The sequence below is a fragment of the Phyllostomus hastatus genome, unplaced genomic scaffold, assembly GCF_019186645.2.
Source record: "Phyllostomus hastatus isolate PE091 unplaced genomic scaffold, TTU_PhHast_1.1 phas_scaffold_255, whole genome shotgun sequence".
NCBI classification, from domain to species: domain Eukaryota; kingdom Metazoa; phylum Chordata; class Mammalia; order Chiroptera; family Phyllostomidae; genus Phyllostomus; species Phyllostomus hastatus.
Window position 1 is genome coordinate 380,297 of NW_025334019.1, and position 22,840 is coordinate 403,136.

Genomic DNA, 22,840 nt, shown 5'->3' on the forward strand with positions numbered 1-22,840 from the left:
AATCACCCAAATGCCCGTCAACTGATGAGCGGGTGCACAACGCGTCGTCCACCCACGCAATGGAAGACTCAGGTGCTGATGCGTGCTGGCATGTGAGTGAACCATGACGAGAACGTTATGCTAAGTGAAAGCAGCCAGACACAAAAGGCCACCTACTCATTGTATGATGGCATCTCTGGAAGTCTCTGGAGTAGCCACACCTCTATGTACAGGAAGAAGGCTCCTATTAGCCTGGGTTCTGGGGGAGAGGAGAGGTTGTTGGCCTGGGGAGCGGGGCAGGGGGCGGGCAGCGGGGAACGACTGCCTGATGGGTACAGGGGTTTCTTTTTGGGTGGCCCCAGTGTTGTGGAAGTAGACAGTTGTGATGGCCGTCCGACACCACGAGTGTTTACCCGGTGCCACGGGACCATACGCGTCTGTTGCTTTTTCCATACAACGTTCCTGTCCAGTGGAAAGAGAGGCTCCGTCGAAGGGAGGGCCCGGTGGGCCGCGTGCCCGGGGCGCCGCCAGCGCCCTCTCTTGGCAGGCCCAGGCCCTCCGGGGCCAATGGGAAAGCGGTGACCTCATGGAACGCCTGTGTCACACACCGTGCGCCTCCACCAACCAGGGGCCGGTCTGTGGTTGCTAGGATACGCAGTAGGAACCTGTGTACCAGCCATCTAGGGAGGTTGGGACCAACTGCCCAATCTCACCTTGCCGCACCTTGCCGCACCTTGCCGCACCTTGCCGCACCTTGCCGCACCTTGCCGTGCCCCGCAGCACCCCGCAGCGCACTGCAGAGCTACGCCGGTGGGACCAAGAGCGCCCAACGCCCAGCATGCCTGGTCGAAGGAGCCGTAGGGGGTCGTCCGGTACCGGTCACCGTCGCCAGAGGCGGACCCGCACCCGCACCGCCAGAGCTGAGCTGCTTTTCTCGGTCAGCCACCTGGAGCGCCTCCTGCGCGAAGGCCACTACGCCCAGCATCTGACCCCATCTGCACCCGTGTTCCTTGCGGCCATCGTGCAGTACCTGACCGCCACGGTCCTGCAGCTGGCCGGGAACGAGGCCCAGAGAAGCGGCTGCAGGCGCATCACCCCACAGCTCGTGGACATGGCCATCCACAACAACGCTCTGCTCAGTGTCTTCTTTGGGAACACCACTATTTCCCAAGTGGCCCCGGGCTGGCACTAGCTGCCCAACAGGACATGGCTTCTCCGGGCCTCAGCCCCAGGGCGTCAGGCCTGTTCGCAGCCCAAGTAGCCCGTGCCTGCCTGGTGCCTTGGGCAAAGTCATTGAAAATAAACTGCTTACACTTGAAAGAAACCCATGTGCCTGCTTCGGTCACTGTGTCTGCGTGGTGGTTGAGGGCCTGAACTCCTTGGAGGGATCGGGGGGGGTGGTGTCTGCTGGTGGGTGAGGGTGGAATCAGGGATGGCGAGAGGAGCGGCCTCTGGGGCTGACGGTGCAGGCCGTGGCCCTGGGTGGGAGAGGCTGCCTGAGATGGCTGTGAGGATGGGGCGAGGAAGACTCCCCCACGGCCTCTGAGCAAGTCAAAGCCCATCAAAGCCCCCCGAAGGATGGTATTCATTGGGGTGGAGTACCCAGACCGTGACTAAGGCATCGGGATAAGGTGACTGTGTCATGCCAACTCGGGTGCTGGATGGAGGAGGGGACAAAGGGGTTGGCATGGACTCCAGTGGGGCAGTGGATGGAAGGGAAGATTGAGGAGTGGGGGTGGAAGGCAATCAAGACAGATGCAAAATCGGAATGACGGTGACGTGGGATCACAAGTTTAGTTTGATTCTCGATCCCTTACAGAGGCTAGGAAACACCCTTAGCAACCCCGGTAAACAAGCTGTTACCTAGCAACAGAGGTGCAGGGCCAGGCCCCGCCTCAAGAACCCGATATTTTGCATATCACTAGGGCAACGAGGGGGCTCCGGGCTTCGGTGCCAGCGAGGTAGCAAGGCTGGCCTAAGCCAGACGCAGGGCACGTCAGGGCCAACCGCCAGCACTCGCACGTCCACGAGCTGCGTAGGCGCGCCCGGAAGCGCCGGGGCTGGGAACATGGCGGCGTCCGCGAGCGGCTTGGGCGGCGCGGCCCCGGGACCGGATGCCGGGGACTTCCTGGCCAGGTATCGCCAGGTGTCGAACAAGCTAAAAAAGCGGTTCCTGCGGAAGCCTAACGTGGCGGAGGCCGGCGAGCAGTTCGGACAACTGGGCCGAGAGCTGCGCGCCCAGGAGTGCCTGCCTTATGCGGCCTGGTGCCAGCTGGCGGTTGCGCGCTGCCATCAGGCGCTCTTCCACGGGCCCGGGGAAGCTCTGGCCCTCACCGAGGCCGCCCGCCTCTTCTTGCGGCAGGAACGCGACGCGCGCCAGCGCCTCGTCTGCCCCGCCGCCTACGGGGAGCCACTGCAGGCAGCTGCCAGCGCCCTGGGTGCCGCTGTGCGCCTGCACCTTGAGTTGGGCCAGCCGGCCGCCGCCGCCGCCCTCTGCCTGGAGCTGGCCGCCGCCCTGCGCGACCTGGGTCAGCCGGCCGCTGCCGCTGTCCACTTCCAGCGAGCCGCCCACCTGCAGCTGCCCCAGCTGCCCTTGGCTGCGCTGCACGCGCTCGGCGACGCCGCCTCCTGCCAGCTGTTGGCGCGCGACTACAATGGCGCCTTGGCGCTCTTCACGCGCTTGCAACGCCTGGCGCAGGAGCACGGCAGCCACCCGGTGCAACCGCTGCCGCCGGTCCCGCCGCAGCCACAGCCTCAGGTACAGTCGCAGCCATTAGGCCTCCAGCAAGGACTCGGCGCATCCCCAGCCCTGCAGGCCGCGCTGCTCCCTCCGAATGCGGGCTCTGCAGCCGCGCCCTCTCCCGCAGTACTGGGAGCCTTTTCAGACATCCTGGTACGCTGCGAGGTGTCCCGCGTGTTACTGTTGCTGCTCCTGCAACCCCCGCCCGCCAAACTCCTCCCAGAGCATGCCCACACCTTGGAGAAGTACTCCTGGGAGGCTTTCGACAGCCACGGGCAGGAGACCAGTGGCCAGCTTCCAGAGGAGCTCTTTCTGCTGCTTCAGTCCTTGGTCATGGCTACCCACGAAAAGGACACAGAAGCTATCAAATCGCTGCAGGTGGAGATGTGGCCACTGTTGAGTGCCGAGCAGAACCACCTCCTTCACCTTGTTCTGTGAGAAACCATCTCCCCCTCAGGACGGGTTCCGATTAATCGTATTAACCAAGTAGCTTTACCTGTTACCAACCTCACACATCCACCTTTGCCTTTGGAGGGAAATAAAAGACATTGATCCAATGATTCTACCTTTGTTTAGCTTAGTCCTCTTGCCACCACAGGAATTTAGTTGACTGAAAATTACTGTATCCCAGAGACTTATTTCCATAATAGTGGGAGAATAAATAATATAATAGGATCTGAATAGAGCAAATGGCCCTCTTCCCAAAAACTGCAACATAAAAATGAGAATGCTTTATCCCTTTCTTCTTCCACCCAAGTCGACTTGTCCCATGCCCCTACCCCCAAATCTTTGTTTCATTTTCAGGATTTTATTTTGTACAGCTGTCTAAATACTTAAGCTATGTGATTTTTTTTACCGTGGTTAATTTCTTGGAGTGTTTCTATATCTATGTGATCACCCAGTTTCTCCTCTGTTTTATCCATCTCATACGTATGCATGGTATTCCATACATCGTTGCTACAGCCCTGAATCCATGATAAAGCCATTCTAATAATCCTGATTGTGGTTTATATTTACTTCATCTATAACATGGGAATAACTTAGATACTTGTCAGGATGCAGAAAGCAGGAACAGATAGTTCTCTTTCAATTCCAAGATGTATTCATTTATTTAAAATTGACAGTGTAACTTGTATACAATATCCCAGACAATGAGTCCACAGAGATCATTTACTTAAATAGCTGCAATGCAAATGTGTCTGGTGCAATCTTGGGTTGAGAGTGTGGTTGGAGGAAAATGGAGGTCCAACACAAATGTGTCAGGTATGCATTAGAATTCACATGTCTGATTCTATTCTGAGAGTACCCATAACCTTTTATTTGTAGTAGGAATCTTTCTGTAACTCTTATTTAACTCAACAATGTGAAATCACAGTTCTTTGGTGTTGTGTGATTGTGTATATGATAACATGATGGCATTCTGTTAAAAAATACTAAATTTTCAAGGCTTTTTGGTCAAAATGCTACATGCAAACCAATTTAGCTGATTTTCTAATTCAGTTTTATTTTCTTCACACTTTTGAGAGTGATAACAATCACTCTTCAGAGTATCTGACTCAATCATTCAGCTTTGGGAAAATGCACCCATTTAGGCTAAAGTTGTATACAGTACTAATCTTTTGGGATGAGATCTGAGGACACAGTTTGGGGGTAGATTTTTATTTTGCATTTTGGGGGGCATGTGGACAGTTGTCACTATGAGTTAAGTGCCCTAAAATGGGTGGGACTTTTGGGGTATTCTTTTCTGCTTCTGTTTCAACAGTGTGGAAGCAATAAGTAAGGATCTACAGGACACACCTATTTCAGACAGATTGAGCCATGATTCCTGTGTTCTCACTTGGCTGCCAGGAAAGGTTCATTGGGGCCCAAAGAACCTAGTCCAGTTTACTGAAAAAGTGGTAAGGGTGCATGCTCCTATGTGCTTTTGCTTTTTCTGGTACACTCCTCTCACCCTGGGCTGCAAGCCCGGCCTGCTGCCTTACTGTCTTATGACAGGAACACTTAAGAATTATGTAATGAGACTGGTGACAGTATTTGATTTGGACTTAAGAAATATACCCTTAGGGATCTGGTCCAAATTCCTTGCATTGAGGAGGTGGATGGGGTGGGGGAGGAATTACCAGAGACCCAGGTATTAAGTACACGAGCAGTATTGATCAGAGTTCTCCAGACATACAAAAACAAAAAAAAACAACAAAACAAAAAAAAAACATAATCAATCTCTCACTCTCTCTCTACACACACACACACACACACACACACACACACAATACATATGTATATATCTGTATCTGTCTGTCTTTCCAATCTCATGTGAGTGGAAGCTTGGAAAGTCCTACATCTACAAAGTAGGCTAGAGACAAAAAAAAGAGGTGCAGTTGGAGTCCAGAGGCATCTGCAGGTGAAATTTCCTCTTTTTCCAAGGAAGTCACTCTTTCTTTTTTTTTTTTAATTCTTGTTTATTCCGTTATAGTTGTGTCAATTTTTCCCATTTGCCCTCCTCCACCCAACCCACCACTCACTCCCAGTCAATCCCCACACAGTTGTCCATTCTTTTTCTATTAAGGCTTTTAATGGATTTAATGAGGCCCACAGCCATTCTCAAAGTCCACTGATTTAAATTTTAATTTCAACTAAAAAATACCCTCACAGTACATTTACAATGTTTACCAAATATATGGATACTGTGGACTAGCCAAGTTTGCACATAAAAGTGATAATCACAAGTATACCCTTTATCAACTTGGCACCCAGATACATCTTAAAACATACTGAAACTCCCCAAAAGGAAAATAACAAGGTCCTACTTTGACCTAATATGATACAATTACCCTGTGTACAAACAAAATTGCAATAACCCTTTTCCTAGGTGAAGATTTAAAGTCCTTGGGTAATGTTTACTCTTTTCCTTGACATCCAGAAACTTAAATAATATCATTTAAAGTTATAAATACTTAAATACTATGATATAAAGTCAATAGATTTTATGTGCTAGGATAAAAGAGGGAAGAAAAATTTTATGCACAGAAACATTCACAAACATTGATAACAAAGGAATGCTCATGACAATTACATTACTTATTTCTATAACTGGTCACGTGGTCCTAGATGATGTTCATAATTACCCTCTTTCACTGTCTTTCCTATATCACATTTGACCTCAGCAAGTACCTCAACTGATTGTGGTCCTTTAGCTGGTGGAGTAACCCAAGCTGCATTTCTCAAGACTATGGAACATTAGTATAATACCCCTGCCTGAATTTGGTTATGATAGTTTTCCATTGGCTTTAACCACAGAGAATGGTAAGTAATACTATGAGATACTCTAAGGGATCTTCCATACTCCAGACATGGCAGTCCTTACCTCCATTACTTGCTGTGGACCAGTAGTACAAATTCCCCTTGGTAGTCATGATTAATCACCCCAGCCAGCATAGCAACTCCCTTTTCTGCCTATAGACTCATAGGCATGAGAAGCACAGAGTAGCCAAGTGTCAGTCTTAACTTCCAGTTCAATGGAATCATTCCTGTGTCTACTAACTGAAATATTTATCCTTCAGCAACTATTTTTAAGCCAGGTGAGCATAAGGTTTCAGGGACAGGAAACAAAAACTTTGCTACTGGGTCACTAAAAGTAATAGTGAGTGGTGCTAATCTCATTTTTACCCTTTGATTCCTGGACCAAGAATCCTGGCTATTGGAAAAACGTCATTCTGGAGAAACTTTCTCTAGCCCTGCAAGGTATTGCCAACTAGTTGATGCTGTAAATGAGTCTTCATAAGGCCATTCCACTGTTCTAGAAATCCAGTTGCTTCAGGATGTTGGAGAGTATGGTAAGATCAGTAAATTCTATGAATGTGGGCCCATTGCTGCACTTCATTTGCTGTTAAGTGTTCCTTCATAAGAAACAGTGTTGGTGGAATACAATGACAGTGGATAAGGTATTTCGTAACTCCATGAATGGTAGTTTGGACCGAAGAACTGTATGCAGGGATGAGAAGAGAAATATATATTCAGAATTAGGATCTATTCCAGTGAGGAGAAAACACTGCACCTTACCTGAAAGATGTGGTCCAATATAATCAACCTGTCACCAGGTAGCTGGCTAATCTAGTAATGCCAGAGAATCTGGTAATGCAAGAGAATCTGGCAGAGAGGAGAGGAAAAAGCAGCCATATCAGTAGAATTCTATTCAGGCTAGAATACAATATTACTGCAGATATCAAAAAGAGAGTACACTAAGACACAAACAGACATAGAGTAGAACTGAAGAGAGTTAACTCTTGCTAGCTAAAGACAATTAATCTGGAGTTTTCCCAATATTTTTCAAAGAAAAGCAAGGAGGAAAAAAGTAAAGCTTACATAAAAAAATAATGATGAACACACAACAGCCCCAAACCTATGGGACACAGTGAAGGCAGTCTGAGAGCAAAATTCATAGCAATAAAGGCTTACCTAAAAAGATAGAAACATTTCAAATAATCAACCTAACCCTACACCTACAAGAACTCGAGGAACAACAACAAAGACAGCCCAGAGCAAGTAGAAGGAAGGAAATAACCAAGATCAGAGCAGAATTAAATGACACAGAGACTAAAAGAACAATCCAAAGGATCAATAAATCCAGGAGCTGATTCTTTGAAAACATAAACAAAATTGACAAGCCTTTAATCAGACTATTAAGAAAAAAGGAGACGGGACCTAAATGAATAAAATCAGAAATGAAAGAAGAGAAATTATAACTGATGACAAGGAAGTACAAAGAACTGTCAAAAATTCCTACAAACAAATATGTGGCAAAAAAAAATTGACAACCTGGTTGAAGTGAACAATTTCTAGAAGCATATAATCTTCCAAAACTGAATCAAGAAGAAACAGAAAGCCTGAAAAGACTGATAAGAGCTAGTGAAACGGAATCAGTAATCAAAACACTCCAGGCACACAAAAGCCCTGGACAAGATGGCTTCAAAGGAGAATTTTACAAAATATCTAGGGAAGAGAACTCCTATCCTCCTTAAACTATTTCAAAAATTCAAAAACAGGGAAGGTTCCCAAACTCTTCTAATGAGGCCATTATTATCCTAATTCCAAAACCAGATAAAGACACAACAAAGAAAGAAAACTTCAGGCCAATATTGCTGATGAACATACATGCTAAAATCCTCAACAAAATATTGCCAAATCAAATCCAGCAATACATTAAAAAGGTCATACTCCATGATCAAGTGGGATTCATCACAGGGAAGAAAGGATGGTACAATATTTGCAAGTCAAAATGAAAGATAAAATCACATGATCATATCAACAGATGCTGAAATGGATTGCATAAAGTACAGAACCCACTTACAATGAAAAACACTCAGCAAATTGGCAATAGAGGGAGCATACCTCAATATAATAAAGGCCATATATGAGAAACATACAGCCAACATCATACTCAATGGGCAAACACTAAAAGCCTTCCCACTAAGATCAGGAACAACATAAGGATGTCTGCTTTCACCACTTCTATTCAACATAGTATTGGAAGTCCTAGCCACAGCAATCAGACAAGAAAAAGAAACAAAAGGCATCCAAATTAGAAAGGAGAAAGTAAAATTGTTATTGTTTGCACATGACATGATAGTGTCCATAGAAAACCTTATAACTCTACCAAAAAACTATTTGACCTAACAAGTGGATTTGGCAAAGCAGCGGGATACAAAGTCAATATTCAGATGTCAAAGGCATAATTGTACAACAAAAACAAAATATCAGAAATAGAAATGAGAGGTAAAACCATTTACTATAGTAACAAGAAAAATAAAGTACTGGGAATAAAGTTAAAAAAGGAGGTAAAAGACCTGTACCCAGAAAACTACACAATGCTGAAGAAAGAAATTAAGGAAGACACAAATAAATGGAAGCATATACTGTGTTAATAGACTGGAAGAACTAACATCATCAAAATGTCCATACTACCCAAAGCAATTGATAGATTCAATGCAATCCTTATTAAAATGCCAATGACATATTTCACAGATATACAAAAAGATTTCAAAAATTTATATGGAACCATAAATAACTCCAAATAGGCACATCAATTTTGAGAAAGAAGAACAAAGTAGGAAGGGTAACAATACCTGACATCAAACTATATTACAAGTCCATTGTAATCAAACAGTCTGGCACTGGCATAAAAACAGACACACAGATCAATGGAACAGAATAGAGAGCCCAGAAATAAACCCAAGTTTATTGGAATTAATATTCAACAAACAGGGATGAAGCATAAAATAGAATACAAATAGCCTCTTCAACAAATGGTGTTGGGAGATCTGGACAGCTACATGCAAAAAAGAGAAATTCCACCACCAACTCACACCATACACAAAAATAAATTCAAAGTGGATAAAAGACTTAAATATAAGTTGTGATACCATAAAAGTCATAGAGGAGAACATAGGCAGGAAAATCTCAGATATTCCATGCAGCAATATTTTCACCGATATGTCCTCAAGAGCAAGGGACATAAAGAAAAGAATAAACAAATGGGACTAACATCAAATTTAAAAGCTTCTGTATGGCTAAAGAAAACATCAACAAAATGTAAAGGGAACTGACCATATGGGAAAATATGTTTCCAAATGATACGTCAGACAAAGTTTTGATCTCCAAGATATATAAAGAATTCACACAACTCCACTCCAGGAAGAGTGCAGACCACCAATCCAATAAAAAAAAATGGGCAAATTACTTGAAAAGACACTTCTCCAAGGAGGACATACAGAGGGCCCAGAATCATATGAAAGGATGCTCAGTATCACTAGCCATCAGAGAGATACAAGTTAAAACCACAATAAGATACCACTTCATGCTTATCAGAATGGCCATCATAAACAAATCAACAAGTAATAGAGAGGTTTGGAGCAAAGGGAACCCTGGCATGTTGTTGGTGAGAATGCAGACTGGTGCACCCACTGTGGAAAACAGAATTAAATTTCCTGAAAAAACTAAAGATGGAACTGCCCTTCATCCAGCAATCCCACTGCTGAAATTATATGCTAGGAATCCTGAAACACTAATTCAAAAGAATCTATGCACCCAATGTTCATAGCAGCACAATTTTTAATAGCCAAGTGCTGGAAGCAACCTAGGTGCCACTAGTAAAGGCGTGGATCTCAAAACTATGGTACATTTACAAAATGGGATACTACGTAGTAGAAACAATGAAGCAGCTCCTACCCTTTGCAACAGCATGGATGGAACTGGAAAGCATTAAGGTAAGTGAAATAAGCCAGGCAGTGAAAGACAAATACCATATGATCTCACCTATAAGTGGAACTTAATCAACAAAACAAATCAGCAAGTGAAATATAACCAGAGATATTGAAATAAAAAACAAATCAACAGTAACCAGAAGAGAAGGAGGAGGGGGATAATAGGGGAAGAAGGGAAAGGGTCATCAAGGAACATGTATAAAGGACCCATGGACAAAGCCAAAAGGAGAAATGTTTGAGGGTAGGAGGTGGAGGTGGTTGGAGCAGGGGAAAGTGGTGGCGGAAAATTGGAGACAACTGTACTTGAACAACAATAAAAAAGTACTGATACATTATACAACATGGATGAACCTTGAAAGCTTCATGAATAAAAGAAGCAAGTCACAGAAGACCACATACTGTATGATTCAATTTATATGAAATGTCCAGGCTAGGCAAATCAATAGGAACAGAAAGCAGATTATTGGTTGCCAAGGGCTGGGGTTGGTAATGGGGATTAACTGCACATGGTTAAGAGAGAGATGTAATTGAGGTGACGGAAATATCTAAAATTTCAGTGATGGTTGCACCACTCAACAGATTTACCAAAAACCCTTGATGTATACACTTAAAATAAGTCAGTTTTATGGTATATAAATTGTATCTCAAAATAAAATTTTTAAAGCAACTTGGAAAGCAAAGAAGAAAAGCTCTTCTCTTAGACAGCATATTAGGGATCATGCAAAGCTCATTAGGCTGTTGTATGTTGCTGCTGCTGCTGCTGCTGCTGCTGCTGTGGTGTGGTAGGAGTGGTGGTTTTCCCATGAGGGCTGAGGGTCAAGCAATGTTTTGGGTCTTTTAAAATGAAAATTTAAAAATTACTAAAGAATGATTTTGCCTTGAAATTTGGAATAGCAGGAGAGGGCAAACAGAAGTTGATGGGTTTTAAAATATGCAGGATGCATGGGGAGGGCTGGGGGGATGGGTTGGGATAGGAGTAAAAGACAGAAAACTGTACTTGAACAACAATTAAAATTAAAAAATATGCAAGATGCAGACGTGACAACATTTTGTACTGATTAGATACAGGGAATGGGCAAGAGTGAGGATGCCTCAGACTTAGCACGCTTCAAGTGGAATTCCTGTTGTCCTCCCAAAGGTACTGTCCCCTGTGCTGCCAATCTCAGTGAGTGGATCAGCATCCTGGCATGGAGTAAGCATTCATTGGTTGTCTTTGGAGTAAAAGAGTGAATGAACAGAGTAAAATATGGCAAAGCGCTCCCCAGGTCCTGCCAAACAGCCAGTCCTAAACTCACGCTCAAGACTGGCCCAGCAGACCTGTATCACAATTTCCCTCTCATTTATCAGCCATTTGAGAAATCGTCAGATCCTATGCCCTGAAGGACACCCACTTTCATGTCAGCCATTCCTTGTCTAGAACCTGCAGGTGTGGCACAGATGAGGTTTTGCCAGAAGCCTCTTAGTCTGTAAATTCTTTACATGAAGTCAATGGCAGGTGCATGTACAATCTGTACAAGCATGGGGGATGTTTGGTGTTGCAGAAAGAGGGTCACAAAAGTTCCCAACTGGTGGATCATTTTGGCTCCAACCAGAGAGACTCTTCCTACCAAAGAAGTTTATTAAATCAGTCCCCCCCCCCACCCTGCCCCTTCCTGGAAGTGAGAAAACACAACTTCCATAAAGACTGAAGTCACCAAGTGAAGTTTGGATATTTTACTGCTGTTCTTAGGTTTGACAAACAGAGATAGACAAATGCTTGTGATTCCTAACACAGATGCCAAAAAAATGATATGATCCATCCCAGTCCACACTTCCCAGAAATAAAGAATGAGGTAGGGCACCCAAAAGATGCCCCCAGGCTCAACCAACCCAGGGAATATTCTCTGGTTAAGAAGAGAAGTGAAATTTGCAACCCAGAAGGGAAATCCCACTGTGTAAGCAGAAGAATTGGGGGTGTAGACATTTGATGAAGTACACTTTTTTAAACCCCTTTTAGTCATACCGTTAGATAAACATCCTTTCTAATGATAAAACCCAAGTCATTTCTGGCCCTTTTCCTGGAAGAGCTTTTTGTTGCTGTCAGGTTACAGGAACAGCAGTAAGAGGCCATATTCTGGGCATGGAGCCCAGGACTCGAAGGGAGGCTAGAGAACATCTGGTGTACTTGATATATAGAAGCCAGAACTGCATGTGTGTGTTTGTGTGTGTTTGTTTCCTTCTATGCTGACTCATAGCATTGAAACCTCTGTGGAAACACCCCCACCCTTTTAGCTAGCCAGTTTGTGCACACCCCTTTGGCTCCGCCTTAATTCAAGAGGAGGAAGGAAACCGAATTCAAGAGTTGCTCTCAAGCATCTAGAATTCTTTGCCTCCCACCTCTTAAGAAGAAAAAGTTAGTCCCAGCCCTGACTCAGTCCATTAAAAACTGGATTGTGCTCTTAAAGCACCAACTTTATTTGAGCTTTTGGATAAAATTTGAAGAAAAGAATTCACAAGTATTGTGGACTGTGCAGGAGTCAGGGACTGACAACTGGCAGTGAAAATAGAAAGATGGCAGACCTGAGGTCCAACATTCAAGCAGACCCTGAAATTGAGCTTTTCGTGAAGGTAAGTTTTCTAGCTATAATAATAAAATACAGAATATAGTATTTCTTGACACTGGACTTCACCTTCAAAAAAAGTCAACATTTGTGCTAGCAATAAGAAATAATTTTTTAGTTGTATTTCTGTTCTGAGTCCTAGAATGATGCCTTGGTGTTTAGTTGTTCTTAGATAATGATAGGCAGACATCTCACCTGCAGAAAGCAAGGAAATGGTGGAAAGAATACTAGACAAGTTGATAGAGCAACTAAATTGTTTTCTTAGTGGCTAACCTGGACAAATCCTTCTCCCCATCTCAACTTTCGTTTCTCCATCTATATAATGAAGGATGTTGAATAGATGATCCTTAAGGGTTTTCCAGCTCTCACAATCTGTATTTTATGAAATAGATTTTGAGAGGCCTAAATGGAGAAGTCCAACAATAGCCTGAGAGCCCCATTCCCACACATGGCCCAGTCAGAGCTTTCTAAAATTCTCTCAAAATGGACAAACATCACAACAGGGCCACACAGACACTATAGGAGAAAAAGCCAACAGTCTGTGTGCCTGTTATGTGAGGAGACGGCATTTTAGAATGCTATGCTTCCTCTTTATGGTTTGTCTTGGTATTTTTTTTTGTCTTAACTTTTCAGAAAAGCCCTTTGGAAAACCCCTAAAGCAGGAGAAAGAAACATGTGTTTCTAAATTAGCTCATCAAGAAAAATAATTATGTAGGGGATATTCCAAGTAGAAATTACAGTTTCTTAAATCCCTGCTTATATTAACTATTTTTTCTCTATACTTTCATCAACTATTAGAAGTATTCAGGATGATAATAACAACAAACTCCTTTTTATTGTTGCTCAATTACAGTTGTCCCCATTTACCCCAATTACTCCCCCCTTCCATACCCACCCTCACCTCCCATATTTAATCCTCCCCTCCCCATTGTCTTTGTCCATGGGTACTTTCAGGGATCATTTCTATAGTTTGTTAATAACAACAAACTCTTGTATCATGTCTGGTGCTTTTTAAACTATTTACATATATTGTCTCATTTAGTGCTAACAACAACTTAGAAGATATAATAGTAGTGGTAATAGCAGATCAGCAGTAACAGTGCTAGTGGTACTCATCATTATAGTAATGTTGTCCTCATCATCTCTAGGTAAGTAAGCTAAGACAACAGATTTTAAGTAACTTGCCTCTAAAACTATTTCTCTTCTTGATGGCATACAAAGAGATAAAATAATGTATGCTTATCAAATGTTAGCTTAAACTTCAGTTAGCCAAAGTAATATTTTTACAATTGTTAAAATATTTCACAATTGGTCACATATCTACACCAAGGACATAATCAATCAGCCTTTTCAAAATTATAGGACAGAGACTTGAATTCTTGCATTGCAAAGTAATTCAAATAAGTGTTTGCTGGACCATGGGGCATAGGAACTACTTCTCCTATCTCTGGATTCTAGCAAAACATGTGACTTCTCAGACATGATATAAATAATCCTTAACTTTCTAACTGGCCTTTTATATCTAGAAACCCCAACTAGGGGTAACTAAAGTTTTTCTTTCATATAAACTGTAACTTTGTCCAAGGTCACATAGCTAGTGAATGACAGAGTTAAGATTCCAATACTTTAAAATAGCTATGTCAAATTTTATTCAATTGTTTTACATTTGGAAGGCTTTTTTGAAAAACTTTTCAGAATTGTATAAGATGCAATCTTTAAATGTAAGCTTATATAATGATACTGATACAAATTAAAGATTTTCTGGAAGAATCTTGAGTATTATCCTGTCCAGGCCTTTGTTTTGCTTTCATTTGCTTTAAGATGTGTTACACAGATCTCTAGAAGTTTAATAAAAGATAGTGAAAGAGATGCAGAAATTGAGAGAGATGAAAAATGTTAATGAGTAACTTAAAAGCACTGCTATTTACCAATGGTATCTCATTTATAAATAATGTGGTATTGTTCTAAATGGGTCTGTGATTTCCCCAGTCACCTCTGGATATAGCTTAAAACCCTATTACAACTTCTTCCCCATGCCCTGATGACATTCCTATAAGATATTAAGCACTTTCCTATCATAATTAAGAAGTTATATCACACCACCTATGTGTTCCATGTAGTCTGTGAAACACTGCCTTTCAGCTCTGTATGATTTAGGCAAGATTTATATCCATGTAATAAAGCAACAAACAACAAGTGTTGGAGAGGTTTAGGAGAAAAGGGAACCTTAGTGCACTGTTGGTGGGATTGCAGACTGGTGCAACCACTGTTGAAAACAATATGGAATTTCCTCAAAACACTAAAATCAAAAGTTTTTCTAATACATTTTATTTTCTCTGAATGTGGAGTTTTTCTTATTGGTTTGCTGCTCGTTGTTAAATGAAGATTTTGTGTTTTCTACCAAACACTCTAAAATTAAATTGTAGTAGGTTTGTACATAACATTATAGCATCTAATATTTGGGCCAAAATTCTGAATGTAATATTTTGTCAAAATATTTTGTCTATGTGGCAAAGAAGAAAGAAATGATACTCTCCTCTGAATGTCCACACCATTTTCAAACTCTCTTAGAAATATTACAACTGATTAATAAAAAATTCCAATGTTCACAGCAGCATTATTTACAATAGCCAAGTGCTGGAAACAGCCTAAGTGCCCATCAGTAAATGAGTGGATCAAAAAACTGTGGTACATTTACATAATGGAATACTATGCAGCAGAAAGAAAGAAGGAACTCTTTTTTTTAAGATAAATAAAAGCAGTTTATTAATTTTCCAGCCCTTTTATACTTTTGGCATGTGGGAAAATGCTAATCTTTTTTTTAAATTTTATTTTAATCATTGTTCAAGTACAGTTTTCTCCCTTTTACTCCCATTCCAGCCCACCCACCCAACCCTCCCTACTTCCCTCCCATTACCACCCATCCCTAGTTTTTGTCCATGTGTCCTTTAAATTTGTTCCTGTAAACCCTACCCATTCCACCCTGAAATTCCCTCTTGTCTCCCCTCTGGTCACTGTCAGTCTGTCCCTCTATTTCAGTGTCTTTGGTTATATTTTGCTTCTTTCTTTGTTTTGTTGTTTAGGTTCCTGTTAAAGGTGATACCATGTGGTATTTGTCTTTCACAGCCTGGCTTGTTTCGCTTAGCATAATGCTTTCCAGCTCCATCCATGCTGTTGCAAAGGGTAGGAGCTCCAAGAAGGAACTCTTACCCTTTGTGGCAGCATGGTTGGAACTGGAGAGCATTATGCTAAATGAAATAAACCAGGTAGTAAAAGACAAATACCATATGATCTCACCTATAAGTGGACCCTAATCAACAAACAAACAAGTGAGCAAAATAGAACCAGACACATAGAAATAAAGAACAAAATGACAGTGACCAGAGGGGAGGGGTAAGGGGAGAAACAGGGGAGAGAAGGGGAAGGAGCAAGCAAAAGAACAGGAATAGAAGAATTATGGTCACAGACAATGAGGGGGGATTGACTGTGGGATTTGAGGGGACAGGGTTGGGGTAATCAAGGGGGAGAAAGGTGGGACAACTGTAATTGAATAATGAAATAAAATAAAATAAAATAAAATAAAACAAAATAAAACAAAATAAAATAAAATATAAAATAAAATACAACAATTGTGTTTAAAAATCAAAATAAACAAACCAAAGAGAAACAGACTCACAGATACAGAGAACATTCTGATGGTTACCAGATGGGAGGTGGGATTGGAGGATGGATGAAAAAGGTGAAGGGATTAAGAAATACAAATTGGTTGTTACAGAACAGTCAACAGATCCAACAAAACTATTAGATGAGAGAAAGCAGTGTTAAAGTGTGTGGGTTCTGGAATGGACAGTACTGGATTTACTACATGAAAAAAGTACATAATGTCATCAATTGTCTAGATGAGTGTACTTGAGCAAGTCAGCTTCTGTGAGTCTCAATTTCCTCATCTGTAAAACACAAGTAATAACACAACCTACCTCACAGAATCGTCTTTAATGTGAGGATTAAATGAAACAAATATGTAAAATACAGAAGTTGTTAACATAGTTAACACTTAATAAATGTCAAATATTGTGGCTATTATTATTTTTATGTTTAGAAACTTAGATCAGAAACACAAAGAGAAATAAGATGTTTTGCTAAAGGACCACATCCTGTCTTTGCCAGCTATAGACACTTATGAGGGAGATAATTCATAAATCAGGCTGGGAAATTCACATCCTAAAATTTTATGTGATGGCAGCTTATTATTTTTTTTGAAGATTTTATTTATTTTATTTTTAGACATAGGGGAAAGGGGGAGAAAGACAGGTAGAGAAACATCAACATGTGGCTGCCTCTTGCATACCCTATACTGGGGACCCAGCCTGCCACCCAGGCATGTGTCCCAACTGGGAATTGAACCAGTGACCCTTTGGTTCTCAGATTGGCCCTCAATCCACTGAGCCACACCAGCCAGAGCAATCTGATGGCACTTTAAATCAGCATATTACAAATAGGAAAAAAAAAACCCTACAGTTTTCCTGTAAAACTTTACTGCATTTCCTCCATACCTCACTGTTTTGCCTTTCTTTTTGCCAAAGGTGATCCACCCTTCCTGCTGTATCTATTATCAGAGTCCATTTTTCTTCCTGTCCCCCCACCCTAATCATGTTTCTTTCCACTCACTAACTCCAATTCTGATTGCATCCTTAGTCTGATTTCTGTTACAAAAGAAATGCAGCTGCCAAGGTTGGCTGACATTTCACATACCTCTTCACTCCATGACATCACAAAAAGCAGTAATAAGTATGATTTTCTTTGTTGTACCCAGTGCCAGGGAAAGGAAAATTTCCCTAAAAATTAGAATTATGACCATGGGTTCCTGGACCATAACATTACCAGTAGAAATGACAAATCAAAACAGCTGTAAGGTGAAGTACCTTTTATTTCCTTCTAAAAACTTATGCAAAAGTTGAAAAATAGATTCAAGAGATGAGAGATGTTAATGGGTTGGACTTAAAAAACTAGCACCTAACAGTGTTGGACAGAGAGTAAGCATCAAATCAATGTTGAATGAATGAATGAATGATGTAATAGTCATGGCAAATGAGAAACCTGAACTTACTTGGAGATATTTATTAGTAAAACTGACAAGAATTAATAGTTGGATTCAATATTCAGAGTGAAGCAAAAGGATTATTCCCAAGTTTTTAGTTTGGTTAACCAGTTGGATAGTGTCTAGTCTGCTCAGGCTGCCATAACAAAATACCATAGACTGTGTGGCTATAATAGGAAATATTCATTCGTCACAGTTGTAGAGTCTGTATGTCCAAGATCAAGGTACCAACACAGTCAGTTTATGGTAAGAACTCTTTTCCTGGCTTATAGATGCCTGGCTTCTGGCTGTATCCTTGAATAACAAAGGGGGAGGGAGGAAAGGAGAGAGAGAAAGAGAGAGTTTTGGTCTCTTCTTTTTAAAAATATATTTTATTGATTATGCTATAACAGTTGTCCCATTTCCCTCCCTCCACTTTATTCCCCTCTGCCTGGCGCACTTCCTCCCACCCATATTCCTCCCCCACTTTAGTTCATGTACATGAGTCTTACTATAAGTTCTTTGGCTTCTCCATTTCCTATACTATTCTTAACCTCCCCCTGTCTATTTTCTATCTACCATTTATGCTATTTCTTCCCTGCACCTTTTCCCCCACTCTCCCCTTCCCCCGCCTACTGATAACCCTTCATGCGATCTCCATTTCTGTGTTTCTGTTCCTGTTCTAGTTGTTTGCTTAGTTTTTGTTTTTTATAAGTTCAGTTGTTGATAGTTGTGAGTTTGCTGTCTTTTTACTGTTCATATATTTAATCTTTTTCTTAGATGAGTCCCTTTAACATTTCCTATAGTAAGGGCTTAGTGATGATGAACTCCTTTAACTTGAGCTTATCTGAGAAGTACTTTATCTGCCCTTCCATTCTAAATGATAGCTTTGCTGGATAAAGGAATCTTGAATGTAGGTCCTTGCTTTTCATGATTTTGAATACTTCTTCCTAGCCCCTCCTTCCCTGTAAGGTTTCTTTGAGAAATCAGCTGCTAGTCTTATGGGAACTCCTTTGTAAGAATTGTCTCTTTTTCTCTTGCTGCTTTTAAGATTCTCTCTTTATCTTTAATCTTGGGCAATGTAATTATGATGTGCCTTTGTGTGTGCTTCCTTGGGTCCAACTTGTTTGGGACTCTCTAAGCTTCCTGGACTTCCTGGAAGTCTATTTCCTTTGCCAGATTGAGTAAGTTCTCCTTCATTATTTTTTCAAATAAGTTATCCATTTCTTACTCTTCCTCTTCTTCTGGTACCCCTATGATTCAGATGTTGGAATGTTTAAAGTTGTCCTGGAGGCTCCTAAGTCTGTCCGCATTTTTTAAAAATTCTTGTTTCTTCATTCTGTTCTGAGTGAATGTTTATTTCTTCCTTCTGGTCCAAACCATTGATTTGAGTCCCAGTTTCTTTCCCCTCACTGTTGGTTCCCTATACATTTTTCTTTATTTTGCTTTGCATAGCCTTCACCCTTTCCTCTATTTTGTGACCATATTCAACCAATTCTGTCAGCATTCTGATTGCCAGTGTTTTGAACTGTGCATCTAATAGGTAGGGTATCTCTTCATCACTTAGTTGTATTTTTTTCTGGAGTTTTGATCTGTTCTTTCATTTGGGCCACTATTTTTTTGTCTGGGCACACCTGTTATGTACAAGGGGTAGAGCCTTAGGTATTCACCAGGGTGGAGCAACCCACGTCACGCTGTTGTGGTGCTGTATGTTGGGGAGGGGTCCAAGAGGGAACAACAACACTGGCTTAGCTCTCTGTTGGCTTTCAGCCACTTCCATGGCTACCCACAAGCAAATTGGGCCCTTTTGGTACTGACTCCTGGGTGGGTGGGTGGGTTTGTATACATTCTAGGACCCTGTGTGTCTCTTCAATTGACTCTCCTGTGAGACTGGGAGTTTCTCCCACTGCCTCAACACTCACAGGTTTTTTTCAGCCAGAGGTTTTGAGGCTTTATTTCCCTGCACTGGGACCCTGGGTTGAACGGTCTGTCTCACTCCCCAGTTGTTCCACCCAGTCTAACTGCATGTGAATGTGGGACTACCCACTCCACCAGCCACTACCTTGCCCTCCCTGATCCTCTCTTCGCTGCCTTGCCATGAGTCCTCTCTGCCCGGCTGCCCATTTCTGCCCCTCTTACCAGTCTGGATGAATGTTTCTTCTTTAACTCCATGGTTATCAGACTTCCATACAGTTCAATTTTCAGGCAGTTCTGGTTGTTCTTTGTTTTTAAATTTGTTGCCTTTCTTTTGGTTGTATAAGGAGACACAGTGTGTGTACCTACGTCTCCATCTTGGCCAGAAGTCTGGTCTCTTCTTCTTAAGACATAATCTCATCATAAAAACCCCATCCTCATGACCTCATCTAAACATAATTAGTTCCCAAAGTCCTCACCTCCAAATACCTTGGATGTTAGAGTTTCAACATATGAATTAGAGGAGGGCAGGGAATTCAGTCCATACCAGATGACAGTGACTTTCACAGGCTTGGAAGCCCTAAAGAAAAAGTAGGTCAGTGTATGAAGAACAGGAAGAAATTTAGTGTGGGACATGTTTAGATTGAGGTGTCTAAAACCTAAATCTCCCATGAGGACATTACATCAGCTATAACCCTCTGAAGAAGTGGCTGCCTTTTCTTCCTCATTCCTCTTACCACTGAACCTGGGCATGGGGTAGGTGTTCTTTAAAAATCCTTGCTCCTTACTCATATTTTCAGACCATTCTGCTACCTCCACTTCCCCTCCTTGTTATAGTAGTTTTCCAAACCTCTGGTCACTCTCCCTTTTTTTTTAATATTTTAGTTCTTGGATCACTCTTGCTCTCTCCAAAATTATTCCTATCTTAATTCTTGGTGAGTTTAATATCTACACGAATGACCCTTCCAATACTCTGTCCTGTCAGATCCATAACTTTCTCTCTTCTGATGATCTTGGTTCTTCACCATCTCCCAGGCACCCCTTTCCATGTTCATACCCTTACCTTTGTCTTTGCAATGCCTGCAACTCCTTCACAGTTACTTATTTGAGGGTTTTATGGTTCTGCTTTTTGAACTTTTCTACTTAAATACATTTTATTGAGGTATAATTTGCATTAAATAAGGTGCACTCATTTAAGTGCATCCAATGACTTTTGACAAATATATACACACATACAACCACCACCCCAATTAAAATACAGAATATTTCCATCGCCCCATAAAGTTCCTTTATGTCTCTTTGCAGTCAATCAATGCAGTCAATTTTCTTCATCCTATCCCACTACATCCCTGCTAGGCAATCACTGATCTGCTTTCTGTCAGGATAGATTGGTTTGTATTTTCTAAAACTTTCTATAGATTGAATCACACAGTATGTACTCTTTTTGTTGTCTGGCTTCTTTTACTCAGCATAATTATTTTGACATTTTCCCATATTGTGTGTATCAGTAGATCATTTGTTTTATTGCTGAAGTATTTCCTTGTATGGATGTACCATAAATGTTTATCCATTAATGCACTGAAGGACATTTGGGTAGTTTCCAGTTTGGGGCTATTGTGAATAAATTTGCTGTAAACATTCATGGACAAGTCTTTCTATGGCTATATGCTTTCATTTCTCTAGGGTTAGTACCTAGGATTAGAATTGTTGGATCATATGGTAGATAACATCTTTAACTTTCATAAGCTCTTTATAAAGCAGTTGGACTACTTCCCACTCCCAACAACATAGTGCTAATTCCAGTTGCTCCACATTCCCACCAGTACTTGGTATGATCAGTCTTTTTATTTTCAGCTATTCTAATGTGTGTGTAATGTTAACTCATTTTGTATTTAATTTGCATTTTCCTGATGACTAATGATGTTGAGCATCTTTTCATGTCCTTATTTACCATCTGTATACGTTTTGTAAAGTGTTTAAATCTCTTGCTCATTTTTAATTCAGTAGCCCATTATTGAGTTATAAAATTTCTTTACTCATATATTTCTGTACATTTATAAGGCAAGACGTTTTCATTTTCTTAACAGTTCTTTTAAAAAACAGAAGATTTTGTCTTTGACGTAGCCTACTTTATTGAATTTTTCTCTTCTCTCCTTTACTCTCTTAATCCCAGTGACATTGACCTTCTTTTACTTCCTAATATATGCCTGCTCAAAACTGTTGCAAGGTCTTTGGACATACAAATCCCTCTTTTAGAATATCCTCTTCATGACCATTCACCTACTTAATATTTACCTATCCTTTAAAATCAATTAAAATGCCACTTTCCCAGGAAAGGCCTCCCTGACAGATCCCATATAAACTACATTTCTCTCTCACACATTCTCATAACATGCATGTCCTTCCTTCAAAGAATTTATCTCAGTTTAAAACTGACAGTAACCAGAGGGGAGGAGGGAGAGGGCTAATGGGGGAAAATAGAGGAAGGGCCATTAAGGAATGTGTATAAAGGACACATGGACAGAGCCAAAGGGAGTAGGTTTGAGGGTGGGGGGCAGGGATGGGTGGGGTGGGTGTGTAGTGGGAGGAAAATTGAGATAACTGTACTTGAACAACAATAAAAAAATTTTAAAAAATAATAAATAATAAAATAAAAAATCTAACTCTGGCTGGTGTGGCTAAGTGGATTGAGTGCCAGCCCATGAACCAGAGGATTGTTCGATTCCCAGTCAGGGCTCATGCCTGGGTTGTGGGCCAAAGTCCCTGATTGGGGGCGCATTAAAGGCAAACACACATTGATATTTCTCTCCTTCTCTTTCCCTCTCTCTAAAAATAAATAGATAAAGTCTTTATTTTTTTTAAATCTAAGCATTAATTTTGGGGACTATTTTTATTTTAATATCTGTTTTTTACATATTAATGTCTGGTCTATGCTAAACACATAATTATTTGTTCAGTGGATATTTATTGGGAGACTAAATGAATGGATGAAGAATAGAGAGTCCACAGATAAACTTGAGTATATATAAAATTTCAAAGCCAAAAAGCATGTTGTTTTCAATCAGTGGGAGAAGGATGGGTTTTTTAATGAATGATATTAAGACAACTATTAATTACTTGTAAAACAATATTTAAAATATTAAAGCTGGAGTCTCAATACACTTCTTACACCAACATAAATTCCAAATAGGTGACACAAATGCAAAAATTAAATCATAGAGGTAGTAGAAAAAAACATGAGAGAAGTTCTTTATAGAAAAACCAAATAACA

General features: G+C 41.3%; 3 protein-coding genes across 3 annotated transcripts in view; all 3 read left to right on the top strand.

Moving 5' to 3' along the window:
* Positions 1 to 817: 817 nt before the first annotated feature.
* LOC123804952 (histone H2A-Bbd type 2/3-like) lies at positions 818 to 1,171 on the top strand. The gene has a single exon (XM_045817389.1). It carries the CDS (start codon positions 818 to 820, stop codon positions 1,169 to 1,171), a length of 354 nt encoding a protein of 117 aa, XP_045673345.1.
* An 835-nt stretch (positions 1,172 to 2,006) lies between these two features.
* Positions 2,007 to 4,096, top strand: LOC123804942 (40-kDa huntingtin-associated protein-like). The gene has a single exon (XM_045817378.1). It carries the CDS (start codon positions 2,048 to 2,050, stop codon positions 3,155 to 3,157), a length of 1,110 nt encoding a protein of 369 aa, XP_045673334.1. The 5' UTR covers positions 2,007 to 2,047; the 3' UTR covers positions 3,158 to 4,096.
* An 8,204-nt stretch (positions 4,097 to 12,300) lies between these two features.
* The window catches only part of CLIC2 (chloride intracellular channel 2), a 29,563-nt gene continuing 19,023 nt past the window's right edge, over positions 12,301 to 22,840 (top strand). The window contains exon 1 of the mRNA XM_045817379.1: positions 12,301 to 12,585. Coding sequence (XP_045673335.1) covers positions 12,529 to 12,585 — 57 coding nt within the window. The 5' untranslated portion in view covers positions 12,301 to 12,528. The remainder of the gene's footprint in view (positions 12,586 to 22,840) is intronic.

What these genes read in the sequence shown, in the direction of transcription:
- LOC123804942 (XM_045817378.1), top strand. Translation starts at nt 2,048, where the DNA reads ATGGCGGCGTCCGCGAGCGGCTTGGGCGGCGCGGCCCCGGGACCGGAT.
- LOC123804952 (XM_045817389.1), top strand. Translation starts at nt 818, where the DNA reads ATGCCTGGTCGAAGGAGCCGTAGGGGGTCGTCCGGTACCGGTCACCGT.